Consider the following 18,001-nt stretch of genomic DNA (forward strand, 5'->3'; position numbering starts at 1 on the left):
GAGACCAGTTCTGGTCCCAATGCCCTCTGTATAGCAGCTGGGTGACCCCTCCTGGGACCAGTTTTTCACCTACAAAATAAAGAGAATTGAAAAGGGAGGACACGGGACAAGAAAGTGTAGAGCTAAGAAAGAGCCATTATTCCTGCAAGGAGGCCTTCCCACGGGAAAGCATCTACTAGTGTGGATCATCCAGTGTACTGCCAGGGGCCTGGGGAGGAGTTCCACTGGTGGAGGGAGAACAGGTCAGACTCGGGCTACACGACGCCTTCTCTATTACTGAGCCAGAGGCTTCCTCCACCCTCTGGACTGGCTGCACCCTGGAGGAAGCGCCCCCTGCCCTGGGCCACAGACACAGGCTGCTCTGTAATTTGACGCTGTGGATTCTGTGAGGTCCTAGACTCATTCCTTTCCACTGGGCAGTGTCCTCCTTAGAGAGATAAGAGTCTGTCTGTGCAGCTGTCACTGAATACCTCAATTGGAAACAAACAGAAAAGATGAGAAATATTTGTGGCAAAAATAAGGAACTGGCAGATAAAACCCAGTCTTGGCCACCCAGACCAATTCCTTTAAGCATCTTCCCAAGGCAACATGAGCCCCCACAGCCAATAGTACCTCGCCAGGGAGGGGAGGGAAGGCAGTGGTTATGAAGAAACCCGCACCTTGGGGCTTGGGAGACAGCGCAGTGGAATAAGGGCTTCCCTGGCAAGCAGAAGGGCCTGAGTTCAATCCCTGGTTCCACCAAAAAAGAAAAAAGAAAAAGAAAGAAAAGAACAGAAACTAGCACCTTGCCTCGCTTGCTCTGACACTCCCCTGACAGCAATGTGAAGGATTTTGGAACCACTGAGCCTCTGCTGCCTCTCCCAGCTATACCTCTGTGAAGGTCACTGTTACTCCTCACCCTTTCTGGTTCCAGGGGTCTGCTGTCCCGGATATCTGCTGGCACGGCAGAGCCTGTGACTGAGAGCACCAGCTCCCTGCTCTGAGCTGCTCCATGCTGGGTTCTCGGCCCAGCCTCAGCTTCTGCATCTGTTAAAATGGGACAGTTTCAATTCCTACTTTATGAGTGTGCTTTGCTAACCGGGGAAAACATGCTGAGCCTTTAGCCCAGTAACAGCACATAGTGGGTGTTGGCATTAAGCCAGTCCCTGGAGTTAGAAAGCAACAGGCCGGAGTGGGGAAGAACTGAAGGTGAGGTCCTGCGAGTGGCCGGCTAGCAGGGCACAGACAGTGTAAGAGAAAGATGTCAGCGTTTGGACATCTAAGGTGCGATCTGCAAACCAAGGTAGATTTCAAATCTTGTCTGTAAGGTGTTCCAGGTGAGAGATAGGGTTTACACGGCCACACTGAGAAAGGGGCCAAGGCCGGACAAGTGGTAATTAGTTGGGTTTCTGAAAGAGAAGCAGCTAGCTCAGTGGCACAAGCGCCTGCCTGGCAAGCACAGTGTCCTGATTTGATCCCCAGTACCAGAAAATGAAAGAAGAAAGAAAGAAAGAAAGAAAAAAGAAAGAACGAAAGAAAGAAAAGGGAAGTGGAGATCTGGCCTACAGGCCCTGACAGAACCACAGGTGAAGAGAAATATAAGACAAAGAGGAGAAGGTGTTAGGAAGGGGAGAGATGGGGAGAAGAAGGATTTTGGAGGAGTGTGGTGGGTTGACAGCTGATGGTCACCTTTGTAACGCCCAGCTGAACTGAAGCAATGTGGTGCTGGGTGTGGGAGGCCCACCTGAGGACCATGGGCAACATAAAGAGGACCGGTGAGGAAGAGGCGGTGCTGTTGAGTTTCCTGGAGGGGCTCATCACACCGGCTTTCCTGATATGAACTTGGCTGTTCTCATCACTGCAGAAGTTTGGGCATTGCTGTCGCTGAGGATGGCTGTGGTTCCTTTCCGGGGAGCTCTGGTCCTTACTGTGAGTATTGCTTCCTAGCTCCAATGCAGAGCCTTCATCCCCCTGCCAGACTTTCTAGCTTCCGCCACTGACCCTTCGGCCTTCCCAGCACAGACTCTGAAACAGACTGTATGAGACATTGTGACGAGCGCTTGGCCTCCAGCTGGACCTGCCGGGGGCACTGCATGGCCCTAGGTCTTCAGCTGGACCCCTGAAGGACACTGCCATAGGATCTAGGCCCTCAGCTGGATTCGTTGGGTCTCTAGTGTGTGGATAGATCTCCTGCACTCTTTTGCATTGGATTCTTTGGGTGAACATTATGAAATAATCCTATAAATAATGTGTCCTGTATTAACTTCATTCTTTTGTAAGCCCCAAACTACAACCATCAAGTACTCGGGTCCTTGGAGCAGAAATTTACATTGGTGGTGGTGGGAGGGTGGGGCTCAGTTCTGAGTGGGGCTGAACAGTGTGGGGACCTGAGAGGAGGTGCAGTTGGGGATGTGGTATGCTTAGCAAGGGCCCTGTGTGCACAGGGAAGTGGGGGCGGGTAGGAGGGAGAGGAAGTCTGTGTTGCCCTTAATCTCCAGGGGCCCCGCTTTGCTGTCTGATACAGGTACCCACAGAGTGGCTGGGCTGCAGGGTAGAGCTGGACTCCAGCTGAGAGGAGGCCAAGGTTACCACATGGAGGTGGGGAGCAAGTCCACGGACCACAGGACCAGCTCCTAGGTGACAGGTCCCTGAGATGGTCCAGAACCAAGCTTGCTGTGTGGTGATGTGTCCAGTGTGTAGCCCTGTGAGGTGATGTTGCTGCTGCTGTGGGAACATCGTGAGAAGCGTGGACCAAAGAGCTGGGTTAGTCCTTCCTGTTGGTCACTCAATACTGGAGAGGACCAGGGACAAGGAACTCCAGGGAAAGCAAGACTGCCCCCAACTGGAGCGGCCCCAAGCCTTGGGCACAAATTGACAGTGTGTTGCCCACCTGTGCCCTCTGGGCTTGAGCAGAATGGGCCTCTGAGGCCACTGCAGGGCCACCAAGCACTGCCAGCTTCACTGTCCCACATAAGCCATGTGGTCCTAGAGTCCTTGGTTCCATAACTTGGCTGATTAAAGGAAGTAAGGCGTAGGAGAGTAAAGCAACAGGCAGCTCCCATGTGAGCCCAGCTGTGTCCACCCCCACCCACCCCATGGGCACTGAAGTGTGCACTCCTGCCTCCCAGGGTGTGCTGAGGAAGACAGGACATTCCAGTGAGGAACTGCATTTATAAAAACAACATTTAAAGCAGACAGCAAAGCCAGGCGTGGTGGCGCACAGCTGTAACCCCCTGGCCAGCGGGGAGGCTGAGGCGGGAGGATCACAAATTTGAACCTAGCCTCAGTAATTTAAAGCATTAATGATGTTGCTCTGAGCAAAGGCCCCGAGTTCAAGCTCCCATACAAAATAAATATGTAAAATAATAAAACAGACGGCAGGGTGCTACGTGGTGGCAAGGGCCTGGCAGTGACTGCAGCAGCCTCAGCGTGGTCCCTCACCGAATGTCAGTAGCACTGGGAGTGACAGGAATGCCCATCCCAGGCCCCCCAGCTGCTGCAAGTGCTCAGCCAGCCCTGTAAGACTCCTGGGGAGCCTTTCCACAGGGGGTGGCCCCGGGCAGGAGCTGCCATCCTGCCTGCCAGTTCTGGGCCCTCCCTCAGCGGCACGACTGGACAGTGAGGATGTGCTAGCTTTTGCAGACTTCTCGTTTAGAAAGGTTCCCAAGATGGTCAGGTCCTCTCCCTCCTGTCCTGCATCTGGAAGGACAAACCCAAGCTACCTCTCCAGAGGACAATTGCAGGTGACTGGGTGGCCCTGAGGAACGCAGGTGGAGATCTGTACTAGTTCCATGGGAATCAGTCCCATGGGCCTCTCTCTAGAAGTTCATGGAAGTAGCTGGGCGGTCTGAAGAGACAGACGTAATCCAATGACCTAAGTGCCCGTTAGGAATGTTAGAAGAGTAGAAGGCATCTGCGCCGGGCCAGCTTTGGCTGACCTACGAACTAAATCTCAGAAGTAAGATACAAAGAACTAGTCTGTATGTGTAGTCCCAGCTCCTCAGGAGGCTGAAGAACAGAGACCTCTTGAGCCTAGGAATTCAAGGCCAGCTTGGGGAGCACAGTGGGTCTTCGTCCCAAAGGAAAAAAAAGGGGGGAGAAAGAGACTAAGGACAGTGATGCAGGATTTCTTTAAAGAAATCTAAGGAGCTGGGTGTGGTGGTGCATGTCTGTCATCCCAGCACTCAGGAGGCTGAGGCAGGAGGATCCTTACAAGTTGGAGACCAGCCTGGGCTACAAAGTAAGCTTAAGGCCAGCCTGAACTGCACAGTGAGACCCAGTCTCAAAAAACAAAAAACAAAAAAACCCTATGTGCTAAATTCAGAGAAAGAAAAACCTGGTGGTCATTACCACACAGCTGACAAAGCCCCAAGGGAGGGAGCAAGGCAGACACTGACATTAAAAATGGTGCTCTGTGAAGACAAATGGTCTCTGTGCTTCTGCAGAGTTCGGGAAGCATCAGTCAACGGGCAGGAAGCAGAGCACGGCTACAGACACGTACAGAGCCTGTTTATTGCATAACTAGCAGGCACAAAATCCAAAACGAGTTTACAACATGTGAAGGGGCCAATAATTACAGGAACAGGATGTACAATAAAGGTGAGAAATACGTACAGAATGAGTGACACGCATAAAACACATTTGAATAAAAGGCATCTCATTTTTCCTATGCAGCATTTTCTGTGTAAGAACAAGGGCGACCTTCTACTAGGACGAGGAAGGAATGAAAGCGGGCTGTCAGAAGCTCACAGGGACCGCTGAGGATAAAAAACATGCAGCTTCGCTGTTGATCAAGGACTCGCGGTGCTGAGTCAAGGACCCAGGAAGCGGCCGAGTTGTGCGTTTCTAGTTCCAATTTCATGAAACGCTGCCCTTGATCTTTGGGCCCAACGCATTGTTCTTTGGCAAGTAAGAACTATCTGCACTCCCAAGTGGAAGATGAGCTCTGTGCCCAGGAGCTCAGGGGTAGAGCTGCTTCTCTCTGCTTAGCCAAGTGCCGGCTCATAAAGTGCACCTCTGTCTCATCAGTTTCAGGGAAGAAAGGGTGAAAACACAGGCTAAGGAGGTAGCCTGTGCAGGGCAAGGGGACCCATGTGCAAAAGGGGCCGGAGCAAGCATGCAGAGGAGGCGGGACCGGCCCACAGGATCAGGGAACTCCGACAACAGGTCTCGGGTGGGCGAGGCTATGGAAATATGCAGACATGTGGCCCTCCCACTGCCACTGCTCCACCTGGAACTCCTGTCTGAGTTTGGCACTGCAGGTTCAAACTCTTCTGTGGTGTTCTCACAGCTGCAAATACTTTGTTGGTCCCTACATTCCTTGACTTTGTGAAGGGGCATGAAGAGCACGTCCTCTGCTGCAGGCACTTGGGTGTACTGCTGACAACTCCCTTCCCAGAGCCTCTGTGGAGGTCTGTCTTCTCTGGGAGGCCAGGGGCACAGGCTCAGGATCACCACTGGGCCTTTCCCAAGGACCTTGGGGAGCCTGACAGAGGGTAGATGTTCGCAAGGAAGAGGGGGGACAGGTGAGTCCACGAAGCATGCAGACCAAGGTGTCTGGCAGTGCTTGAGCTGAAGGTAAGAGGCCCCTTCTAGAAGGCATCTATCTCCTGAGCTTCTGACAGGAATGAAGCACTTAGGCCTGCGCGGACACGTCAGTGGCTGAGTCTGCTGGAGACGTGGACCCTTGTCCCATGCCCCTCAATGTGTAGCGAGCCCAGACAGGCACACACCATGACCTAGTAAGTAAGTTGGTGAAGACAGAGGCTTGGTCAGCACATGCCGAGGTGACCTTTACTTTGATCATTTTGACTTCTTCATTAATGACTGTGAGACAGAATATATGGGTAAAAAGCAGGCTGATGGCGACTTAACAGAGGGTAGACGGCAGTCTGCCAGGTCTTGCTTAGGATGAACGCAATCTGGCTGGGGAAGTGAGGCCCTCATGCTGCACAGTACAGGCCCTGGGGGGAGCGGCGAGTGGCAGCTTGGAGATCACAGTCCCATGCAGTTTCCATGAACATGCCAACATATAATTAGAGTGGTGACGCCAAAAAACTCCAGATTTCTGGTGCCCTTCCTTGGGAAAAAAAATAAAAATTTTGGCAGCCCAAGTCCTCCTTTCCAATGGCAACATGAGTGGAGTGAGGAAACTGTTGTTCATGATAGGTGGCCAGGGCTCCTCAGCTGGCCGTACTTGTGCCCCCTGCTGCACACCAGGATCTCTTCATAGCGCCCCACTGGCTCCATCAGGTCAGGGACTGAGCTGCCGCACACAAGGCCCCAGCAACAAGCAGGACAGGACTGGGCTCTAACAGCACAAGAAAGGGCTTCTGAGTAATTTAAAACACAGCCTCAGCGTGTTCTCGATTTTGAGCTCTACTCTTTCCGAGCTTTGGGACAGTTATGGTCAGGTAGGCAGTGTCCGTGGAGTTCTGGAAAGAACTCTCATGTCTAATTGCTAAGTACCAGCAGGGTAAGGGGGAGGAGCTAAGATGACTATTTACATCTTACCTTAGAAGTCCTATGGATGACAGGACATGCGAAGCAGCTCCTCTGAGGAAGCTGTCAGTGGTTAAAGGAATAACTGAGTTGTGGAGGAGAGGTACAGCGCAGTGTCAGTTCCTGGCAGTGGTGCCCAAATGACACAAGGTCAGTCATGGCTGCTCAGACTGAGGCTTCTCTCTGCTGCATGTTCTAGATGGACTGTCCAGCTTAGCGGGTAAGGCAGAGTGCTTGACAATGGGTGACGGACGACAGGTGTGCTCCTACCCTTAACTGTGGTAAATGGGACATGACGTGGAGGATGAATCTTTCCGAGACTTCAAGACGATAGTAAAACAGAAGCAGAAAATTGAGATAAAAAACCGGAACATTTAACATGATAGAACAATGAGAAATAGAGCAATTCACTGTTTCCTCCGAGAGGCTGTTACACTAGTTTTCAGAAAATGGCAAAGTCGTTTCTCTGCATACATGCTTGGAGATACCCCAAACTGAAGAGATTTTGCAGGCTGAAAAATTTACTTATTGCACAAAGCTTTGTAGGGAACAGGTAATGTTGATTTTTTTTTTTTAAATCCAACTCTCTCAAGAAAATGTTTTACTAAAATATCTCATTTATACTTTTATCCATAAGCAGGAAGTTTTAAGAGATGGAAAAGTTTGAACCCACTTCGAGCAAGGGAACAACTTTCGGGTGTGTACGATTGTGACCTCAACAGTTGCAGACAACACAACAGGATGTCAGAAACTACTGAACTGGTAAACAGGCACAAAATAAGGCAAGTTGGTTAAATTAATAGTCAAAAATTTGTTAGAAAACATGCAAAAATAATACTGAGTTTTCTTTTAAAAAGTTTTAAATTCTCATTAAATGTTTTTGTAAAAATCTGAAGAGTTCCATGTCTAAATTTGAAAGCAGACTTTAAAAAGCCCAGAAAGCAGACGGCCAGCACTCCGCTGTTCAGTTGTTGTTCTCTTTGGTGGTGATGGTGACCAGCTGCTTGGCGGCCTTGGCAATGTCGTACGCACACTGGATGACCTGTTGTGTGACCAGCTGGACGTCAGTGGGTGAGCCGGAGTCCCCCGGGAGGGCCTTCTTGCACTCTGACTGCAGCCGGTAGGCACTGGATGTCAGTAAACGAAGGGAAGTCCTCACCATGTCAGACTTGGGTTTCTAAACACAAAAACACAGCTGTCCGTCATGGGCTGCAAGGGGAACACCCAGCAGCAAGGGACAAGCATGCCCCCGAAAGCAACACAAGCTGTTCTGCATAGCCAGAGGCATTTCTGTTCCACATGTTTTCAATGGGGGCGTGTTAACCAGGGAGTGCTCTGCAGCCCACGGTAGGAGAGATGTGGAAATGCTTGCACTTGCAGGGAGAAGCACACGCAGGGCAATTCAGCACTATGTGCTCTTTTTTTTTGTGACCAGCTCAGCCCACCCTTGGGGTGGGGCTGGCGTGGCATGTGGTGCCAGGAATTGAACTGCCGTCCCTGCACTTTGCTTAAGTTTGCCTAAGCAGGTGCTTTAGACCGCTAAGCTATCTCGCTGGCCCTATGTGCTCTTTATTTTGGGGTGGTTTTTAAAAATACTAACCCATGTAGGTTACATATGTCAGATACAATCTTTTTCTATTGATGTTTTGCCTTTATTATTCGATTGGCATACCCATCTTTTTATAATTATTTCCTAGGTTTGGGAGAGAGTCTTACCATGTAGACCAGACATGTCAACCATCTCTCCTGGCCTTTCTTTTCTTATTAAAGTCAATACTCATGTACAACAGAACTATTTCCATGCCTTATATGATTGCCTATTGAAAACTACATGCTGTAAATAGTTAATATAATTCAAGAAAGTGAGTCTGGGGTAACTTACTTTGGGGAATAATGCTGCCATCTCTGTAACAGCTACATGTATCCTCTCCGAGCAGGGAATGTAACTGCAAAATATGGAAGCGGTTGTTCAAAGACAGGCATTCTTTTAACGAAGAGGCATGGGCTACAGTCTGCCCACCATCTATCACACACCAAGAGAAAGCATACAGTTATGAAGCAGGGTCCCCGTTCTCTCCTGAAGGTGCAACCTGGTAAAAGCCATCTCCATACATGAAATGTGCCAACATTTCCTAGTAACTGGGCGAGGCCACAGAACGGTCCACAGACATTCGCGGCTCCTCAGGTCAGTCACTCCTGTCTCACATTTCATCTCCCTAATTTCCAGAAAGAAAAACAAGGATTTCCATGCCAAAGCCTACAAAAGTGAAAAATGAAGGGCTGAAAAAAAACTCCTTGAAATTAGGACTGGAATCTATACTTTTAATACCTTGGTGTCACTTCACCAACCCTTCTAAATTCTTTTCATTCAATTCATGTGAAATGTGGGGGAACCAAAATCTTGTGCAAACTGAGAACACTGGGGTCTGTTTCCCATGTTCATTCAGACACCTATGTACTTTGTCACAAAGCCAACATGTATATGTGACATGCTAACAGCACCTTCTTTCATGTTGAGGAGCTCTAAGAAAACAAACCTAAATCCTTCCTTCCAGGCCACTTGGACTTGCAGGCCCCCCACATGATGCACCTTTAGAGACTCACTTAACATCTCTATGGCCCTGTGAGGTTGGACTATTACCACAAGAGAGAGAGAGAGAGGCCAGCTCAGTCCACCAGGGGGCAGGGCTGGCTGGCATGTGGTGCTGGGGGATTGAACCGCGGTCCCTGATGCTTTTGCTAAGCTTGTTCTAAGTAGGTGCTTTAGACCACTGAGCCATCTCTCCAGCCCTACCACAACCATTTTTCAAATGAGAAAAGTGACCCAGAGAAGACATGCCCCAGTCTCAAAATGTAAGAGGGTGGCTGAGCCGACACGTGATGGCCACAGATTGACATCTCTTTATATAGCAAGCCTCTTTTCTCCCAAGAGTGGTCATCTGGCTTCCTGAGACGACAGACAACAGAATTATGATTGGTTTTATTAAAAGCCAGGTGTAGTGGTGCATGCCTGTTACCCCAACACTTGGGAAGCTGAGGCAGGAGGACTGTTATGAGTTCAAGACCAGCCAGGGCTACAAAGTAAGCTCAAGTCCAGCCCGAGCTGCAGAGTGAGACCCTGTCTCCAAAATAAAGTAAAGAAGACTGGGCGTGGTGGCGTGCACCTGTAATCCCAGTGCTTAGGAGACTGAAAACAGGAGGATCACTACAAGTCCGATCTGTGTAGTGAGACCCTGTACTAAATACAAAAATAAGAAAGAAAAATAAAGAAAGAAAAGAGAGAAAGAGAGAGAGAGAGAGAGAGAGAGAGAGAGAGAGACAGACAGACAGACAGACACACACACACACACTAATTTGCTTTACTCAGGATTTTTATTCTTAGAACTGACAAAGAATGAGCCAAGTTTCCTCATCCTTAAAAATGTTAGCTTTTCATCCTGAGTATGAAGGGCACAGAGACAGCTGGAGGGGTGTGGCTCTGGAGCACAGCAAGTGCTCAGCATGAGTAAGGCATTTAATCCCCAGCACCATAAAAAACACAATCAGATGATGGTATCAAGTGATGGTTCTTAGATATAAAATTGCTGCCAAGCCTGGGCTTTGTACTCAGGACTAACCCATAGCCCAGGATGTGGGAAAGCAGGTAGCATGTTAGGAAATGGTGCTGCGAACACTGTAGGTCTGCCCCAACACAAGAACCCATGTGGCTGTGTTTTAAATTGTTCCTTCTAACCAGATTCCATTCAGCATCCATCATAGACTTAAATCCCTCAAGGAACATTTTTATTCTGTTTTTTAAACCATGTAGTGGGGTTCTGAATAAAGATTACCATAAGCGATCACTGTACTTTATAGGAAATTGAGTATCAAAACTATTTTACTATTGCCTATATTTTAATTAAGCCATTACGTTGCAAGAAAACAGTTTATAATTATCTAAAAATGCCTTCAAATGGGAAATCCCAACTTCTACTTTTGTGAGCAATTAGAACCCAATACAACACACTAAGCCACAATGTCAATGTACAAAAAGAGACTTACAGCTGTGAAGGGACAGAAGGCCACCTAGTACAGACCCTCAGAAAGAAGGAAGGACCATGTTCACAGCAATCACTTGTTCCTAGTAATATCACAGCAGCTGAGAGCCGTGCCTAGGAGTTTCATACTGTATTTTATTTTGGTGGTTACAGTTTCACTTTGGGAAATGCAACTCACCCGTGGTCCACTAGATAGAGAAGGAATTTTCCCTAAGGCCACCTCTTGAAAGTTTACTCCTTACCACCTATTTTGGGAAGTTCTGGATAAGCCAAAAAAAAAAAAAAAAAAAGAAAGAAAGAAAGCATGTGCAGATAAGTGAGGTCTCCTCCTCTGTCAAAACAAGTCTGAGCCCACAACTTCAAGTTGGCACCATGCACCAAATAAAGCGTGTGTGCCTAATGTGTTGTGAGCCCTGAAGCAAGGAGGAGGAGGAGGAGGCAGAGGAGGAAAAGGGACTGCAGGAAGGCCAGGGGCTGAGGGGCGCTTTCTGGGCTCAGAGAACCTGGACCATGCCTTGAAGTGCCTGCATGGACTACAGTTCGACCTAAGATGCACTTGAGCAACTGATCAACAAAAATAGAAAACAGGAGACACGAGCCAGGCTTTCATGAGTACAATGCAAGACTGTAAGGGAAAGCATCTTGGATGTATAAGTAGTCAAGAGATTCTAATAGAAGTTGAACAGTGTATAACATATAAATTCCTTAGGCCAATTCTGGTTTTAAACCAGAAGCATAAGCTAGTGATCAGAATCTCTGCATCATTCCCTCATTGGCTTAAAGAAATAAATCAGATCACTTAATGTGCTAAGTGGATTTTTGCATCTTGGGAAGAAATGACTCTTCTCAAGTTGAGCCAAACGCCATATTGCAATCTTTTAAGCTACAAATAGTGTCGGGATAAATATTTGTATTTTTGACAACTACCAGAGAAAGCAATACAGCGTAAGCACATTTTTGGTATGAAATACCAGCACTGTACCTCTGAACTGGCAGAAAAGAAAATTCGAAGCCGGGAGTGGTGGTGCATGCCTGTAATCCCAACTCTCAAGAGGCTGAGGCAGGAGGATCATTGTGAGTTCAAGATCAGCCTGGGCTATAAAGAGCACAAGGCCACAGTAAACTGTGTACAGTGAGACTCTGTCTCAATAAATTAGTAATTAAGTAAATAAATAGATTTGAGCACACTGATAAATGGGGTGAGCAATTAGAACTCACACAGGAGGGAATTATCCTTGCATCAAGATTATTCAAAACACTGTCAAAACCCTACTGTGGAAAGCTATGGGACACTTCACTCTGTATAGTAAGGTATGGGTCACCCACTGCCACAGCAGTGGCCCTGGACACAGGTACTAGGTGCTCACAAGATGTGAAGTGCAAGAGCCTGGCAGAAAGAGAATGGCTAGGCAATTAAGAAGGGCAATAGCTACAAACATCCTGCAAAAAGAGGCAGTGGAATTGTGCAGGCTCTTCTTTTCTTTGAGGTGCTTCCAGCAGTCTATCCACAAAGACTTTCTTTCTGTTTTTATGTATTTAGTATAGGGTTTCACTACACAGATCGGACTCATAGTGGTCCTCCTGTTTTTTAGTCTCCTAAGTGCTGGGATTATAGGCGTGTGCCACCATGCCCAGTCTAAGACTTATTTTTCAAAGAAAACACAATATTCTCCTTATGGTGGGAAATTATACTGGAACAAACAAGAGCGGTAAAAATACGAAAAAAAGGTACAGATGGAGGGATGGCACAGCAGCATCAGGAATACAGAGAACTCCAGGCATGGATGCATCCTTTTTCTCCTTGTGTAACTGCAGACTGAAGCCAGGGCCTCATACATGCTTGACAAGCTTTGTACCACTGAGCTGCATCCTCAAGCCCTTTCCTTCTTGAGGCAGGCTCTCAAAAAGCTGCTAACTTGCCCATGCTGGGCTTGAACTTATGACCCTCCTGCTTCAGTATCTTGAGCAGCTGGGATTTCAGGCACGTATCACCAATGCTGGACACGGCTGCATCATTATGAAGCAGAGTGTGGAGTCAAGAGAGAAAGCAGTACCGTGTTCCTAGAAGGCCTTCTGTCTGCACAAAACGTGCAGCTCCTCCCTGAGCTCCTCAGCTTTGCTGACCTAATATGTGGTGTTATTCTTGGCAACGAACAACTCCTGCTTCTTCAAGCCCAAAGGGGTGGCGGTAAACAATGTTTTATGAGTATGCCTATGTCCGGCCCGCCGTGGGAAATCAGAACATCCTGCAGAACATTTCACAACTTACCAGACTTCTCCCAGAACAAAGGATCAGTACAGTAAGATCTAGTCCCTTCCTTTCAGTAAGAAAGCACTGTGGGCTATACTTCTGCTCCAGGGATCAGACTTTCCCTTCACAGCTGAGAATCTTAGAAGTTTATACATGCATGCCTGCACGCACACACAAGGAAGACGGGCAACAGGGAACTGGGTTCCTTGCAGGATGTCTTCTGCCTCAGCAACTGTATTGCTAGTGACTCTGGCAGCTGTGGTGGCCAGAAGGATCACCCCCAAGTTGTGAGGAAGCTTCTTTCCCTCTTTGCTGAGAACGAGGATTGTCACACCCTGAATGCACTGCAGTATTATTTCCAGGCATATCAGAGAGCTTCCGAACACAACAGAGAAAAACAAATACACTGTGCAAAACCCCCAAACAAGTAAAACTAAGCTTGTATGTTTGTTTTTAAGTTTTCCTCTCCCTAAAAGCCAACAAATTAGAAACAAGTGCCACTGGGAACCTGCAGTGTCCCTGTCGCAGCAGGACATGTTCTCCCAGCACAGGACCACAGCCCCTTACCTGTCATGTTTATTTTCCTGGGCTGCTCTTAAGAGCTCCTGTATGTTTTTGGTGATTTGTTCAGTCTTCCGGATGACGTCCTCAGTGCTGGGGAGTGACGCATGGGGTTCTGTTGCATCAGACACTAAGCTGTCTGCTGGCCACACCATACTCCTCTGCCTGCCCTTTCGGCCTGAGCTGTGAACGGTAGAGAAGTGGCTGAATGTGGCAGGTGCTGGGAGCTTCTCTGGTTTCTAGGAGCCACATCTGCTGCACTGGCTGGCTGTGTGGCTTCCTTATCCGGTCTAGCAGGAAACTCAAGGCAAGGCCAAGCTTCATCAACAGGCAGCTACAGCACACCCCGAGGCTTTCTCACACTGTCCTGGGGCTGGAAGGGAGGGCACTCACAGAAAGGATGAAGAGGAAAAGGAGTGAGTGGAGTGCGAAGGATGTGGCATAATAAGGCCATCTTAAGTGGAGATAATCCCTTGGGGATACAAATGGAATTCAAACTAGTGTCAACTTCACTTTGAAATAAAATACTGATTTTTAAGTACAGCACCAGTGCTGAGGAACATGTTTAACCTGCTGGCAAAAGGACAAGAAGCCACGCGGCAATAATGTCAGTTGCGAAGGCTTGGGAACTACAAACATATGCCTGAATATTGCAAGACCTTATAGGTCTGAAATAGGGTCAAGGGTCCCCTGGCCCTCAGCACTCTTCCCATGCACCTACCCCATGTCATCTGGCTCCATGTCATTGGGAGTATTGTCATAGTCACTCTCAGGGGTGCTGTTCTGTTTCTCTAGCCTGGAAGCCTACAAGCAAGAGAAGGGGATCCCATTAGTTTAGAACACAAGATGCTTCTTTAGGGAAGCATCACCTGTTGGGCACCCAGGTCTCGGTTGGGATAGGAGCCAATCCTTTACAGAAAATTTAGTAGAAGATGAACAGTGCAACCACAATAGCTTCTTTCTGCACTGCTTTCTTCTGAGCTTAGTGGGCATAAACAGATCCTTGGTACCAACAAGACGCCAACAAGACATGCAAGGTTGTCTCATTTAGCTCTCAAAAGAATATGGAATTTCTAAGAATATGGAATTTCTAAGAGAATGAGACCCAGGTAAATAAGCAGACATGGTGATGCATGCCTGTGATCCAAGCCTTTCAGTAGGCTGAAGCAGGAGGATCTCAAATTCAAGACCAGCCTAGGCAACAACAAAACCTGTCACAAAATAAAATATTTTAAAAAGGGGCTGGGAGTGTAGCTCAGTGGCAGACAGCTTGTTTAGCACATGCAAGGCTGAATGCACTCCCCAGTATGCAGGAGAGGGGTTGAGCAGACACCCCAGCACTTATATGACCACTGACATTCAGTGCTGAAAGCTACCTGCAGATTACCTGGATTAGTACCAGACAAGAAAATGAAGGGCCAAAAAAGTGAGGTATAAGGCTGGGGAGATAGCTCAGTGGAATAAGTGCTTGCCTGCAAGGTCCAGAGTTTGATCTCTGGTACCACTGCCAGGCCCCCCCACAACCCCCCCAAAAAGGCAAGGTGTCCACCTAAGGACACATCTCTGGAAAAACAGAAGAACCCAGGCCCCTGTCTCCTCTTCAGGTGTCTCCAGTGTTTCATAGCTGGCTGGGGCCTAGATGACTGCTGCCATTCAAGGCACAAGTGGCTGAAAACGCCTTCAGAGATGCTCTTAGGAAACACTGGGAAAAACTTACACTATTGGTGTAAGTAGCTATATGTTGTTTGTGAACCAAAATGGATTAACCTGGATTGATACTCAGTGTCAAACCACTTGTATCTGCTTCCCAAAATACCTACCTCTTATAAAATAGGGATCTGGTACAACTGTGGAGATTTTAAAAATGGAATATAGATGTAAATGAGGAGTCCTAAAAATATTTTGAGCAAATGGCAGCACTGCTAAACCTGAGCTGCCCAGGGTAACAAAACGTGAAGGGAACTGTATTTCTGGGGCTATGTTAGGCTGGGCATGGTGGTGCATGCCTATAATCCCAGCAGGCTGAGGCAAGAAGGCTGCCAGGTGTTTGAGGCCAGTATGGGCTACATGGTGAGTTCAAGACCTGCTTGAACTATATGATAAGACTCTGTCTAGGAAAAAAGAAAAAAAAGTATGACACTTGTTATGTTAGCTTCACTCCACTCCACTATGTTAGCTCTGAATGTTTTGTGAAAACTACGTCCTCTTGGTAACTATTTTACACATATTTTTTTAAAGTTAATCTTTTTTTAAATATTTATTTATTTTTATTTATTACATTTATTTATTGTGTGTGTGTGTGTGTGTGTGTGTGTGTGTGTGTGTGTGGCCAGCTCAGCCCACCAGGGGGCGGGTCTGGCTGGCATGTGGTGCTGGGGATCGAACCACGGTCCCTGTGCTTTGCCAAGCTTGTTTCAAGTAGGTGCTTTAGACCACTGAGCCATCTCTCCAGCCCTAAAGTTAATCTTTTAATTTTTTTTTTTTTAATCTTTACTGAGGAGACGGCTCAGTGGAATAAGCACTTCCCTGGCAAGCGCAAGGGCCTGAGTTCAATCCCTGGTTCCGCAAAAAAAAAAACAAAAAAAAAAAAACCTTACAAATTTGGTACAGGGTCTCACTATGGAGCTCAGATTTGTAGCAATCCTCTAGTCTCAGCCTCCCCAGCACTGAGATTACAGGCATGTGCCACCATGCCCAGTTTCCATGGCGGGCAAGGCGTGCCCAGGGTTCCAGGGCCAGCATGGTATGCAGCACAGGGGATCACACCTGGGTCTTTGCTCTTGCCAGGGAGGTGCTTAGACCACCGAGCTATCTCCCTAACCCTATACATAATATTTTGAGAATTTTTTCATCTGGAACAGAAATTGGTGTGAGTCGATTTGATTACCTTGTAGTACCTTGTAAAATACAAGAGCTATTTCTAGCCCTATACCTTGAATTTAATCCAACTTGGTCAAAATATGTGACTAAGAACCTTTACTGATGGTGTAGTACAATGAGGCTAAGCTAACTGTAAGTTAAGAGCTTTGCTCCAAAACATGGAGACACAGGGCCAGGGAGATGGCTCAGTAGAATAAGTGCTTGCCTGGCAAGCGCAAGGGCCTGAGTTCAATCCCTGGTTCCACCCAAAACAAAACAAAACAAAATCACCTCAGAAACAAATAGCAAAACATGGAGACATCCTAATTTTACCCAAAAGAATGGCTACTTCAGAGTAAGTCAGATGAAAGACAACTACATAAGGCCTGATTATTTGCTCACTGCTGATAATCCTGGCCAGTCCCACTACACCACATTTTGCTTGCCGGCCACACAGCCTTACTTTTCTCTGCTCCTAGGTAAATACTGTCTGCTGAGACCCTTCCCATTTGCTACTCAGATGTGCTTAGTTCCTACTCACCCCACTAGAAGATTCTTGCTCTGGGATCCTAAAACTCACCATAAACTCTTAAACTTATGTACTCTAATTCAACTAGCAAAAGATTGAAAGCACTGGGTAAGAGCCATCTAGGGAGTTCATAAGGCTAACTTCTGCAGAAGGATTCTTTCTTTCTCCCGTGCTAAGGATCAAACGTAGGGCCTGTGAACACTAGGCAAGTGCTTTACCAAGAAAGTACATCCCAGCCCAGCTACAAAGTTAAGATCCCTTTATGTCCATCTCTTCCCTATAAGTAGTTTTGCTTCACTTGCTGCCCAATTTTGATCTGGCTTTACGAGAGAATCAATGGGTTACTGGTTAGACTGGATACCATATCCAGTGCCACAAAATCAGGGTCATACAGGTAGGAGCTCAGAAAACCAAAACACCCCCTCCCCAGCCCTCCTTACCTTTCACAGGGAATGTTTGACTAATCTTTACATTTATTTTCTTTGTGTATACATACACACAAAAATAGTAAAAGAATTGCACCTAAACAATTATATTGGAAAGTTCATCCAGAGTTGCTCCGCTGGGGGGAAAATCTAGAAAACAGATTTAAACCTGGAAAAGTCCACATTTTTATAATCAATCTTTTCTTCTTCCTTGTTGTAAATTTAGTGATTACAAATCCAATGCGATACAACAATTACAAAAATGCCAAATTTCATTTAAACAATTTCATGTAAAAAAATGCCAAATTTCATTTAAACCCACAAGTACTCAGGAAATGTTCCCTGAGTACAGCCACCACCACCCAGAAAATCGGCTACTCACACATTGAGTCCTACATTGATGTCAACAAGAGCATTCACAATTTCAATGAAGTCAGTGTTTAATTTTATGAAAATTACTGTGAACATGCAGAGCCAAGAGTTACTGGTTAAAAGTGCTGCTCCCAAAGCTGTTAATAGAAAAGTTATTGTATAGCTGGTGCTGGTTCATTCAGTTTATCTGATGGCTTTGCTATGATTTTTGAATACAGATATGCCAATAAAAATTTTAAAACCATGATGGCCAGGGACGATCAGTTTAAATGATTCTACTGTCAATTTTGTATAAAACTATTTCAGCAAGCAGTCCTTGCAATGCTTTTTGAAACTATTAATTTTTTTAAAAATGCAAAAGGGACAAAAGAGGTTTATTTGATTCTTATTAACAAAATTTCAAATGAAATATTGCATTATTATTGTGCTGCCCTTAGTTTTACTGGAATGAAATTATTATAGGTCAATGTCAGTTTTTTGTTTGGTT

At 46.9% G+C, this 18,001-nt stretch overlaps 2 protein-coding genes and 1 long non-coding RNA gene across 8 annotated transcripts in view; 2 read left to right on the forward strand and 1 right to left on the reverse strand.

Annotated features, from left to right (window-relative positions):
• Positions 1-9,289, forward strand: part of Tchp (trichoplein keratin filament binding) — a 35,612-nt gene extending 26,323 nt beyond the window's left edge. Inside the window, exons 14-15 of the transcript XR_002822162.1 lie at positions 5,378-5,384; positions 9,248-9,289. The gene's annotated coding sequence lies outside the window, so the exon portion shown is untranslated. The remainder of the gene's footprint in view (positions 1-5,377; positions 5,385-9,247) is intronic.
• The window catches only part of Git2 (GIT ArfGAP 2), a 55,809-nt gene continuing 42,279 nt past the window's right edge, over positions 4,472-18,001 (reverse strand). For all 6 annotated transcript variants that reach the window (XM_004636301.2, XM_004636303.2, XM_023721000.1 and 3 more), the window contains 4 exons: positions 14,051-14,133; positions 13,336-13,512; positions 8,363-8,426; positions 4,472-7,657 (listed from right to left, as the gene is read on the reverse strand). In XM_004636301.2, the coding sequence (XP_004636358.1) occupies positions 7,445-7,657; positions 8,363-8,426; positions 13,336-13,512; positions 14,051-14,133 (537 nt within the window). In that variant the 3' untranslated portion in view covers positions 4,472-7,444. The remainder of the gene's footprint in view (positions 7,658-8,362; positions 8,427-13,335; positions 13,513-14,050; positions 14,134-18,001) is intronic.
• Positions 17,465-18,001, forward strand: part of LOC111818090 — a 19,573-nt gene continuing 19,036 nt past the window's right edge. Inside the window, exon 1 of the long non-coding RNA XR_002822163.1 lies at positions 17,465-17,998. This is a non-coding gene — a long non-coding RNA (uncharacterized LOC111818090). The remainder of the gene's footprint in view (positions 17,999-18,001) is intronic.

The sequence above is a fragment of the Octodon degus genome, unplaced genomic scaffold (genome assembly GCF_000260255.1).
Source record: "Octodon degus isolate 3935 unplaced genomic scaffold, OctDeg1.0 scaffold00079, whole genome shotgun sequence".
Classification (NCBI taxonomy): Eukaryota; Metazoa; Chordata; class Mammalia; order Rodentia; family Octodontidae; genus Octodon; species Octodon degus.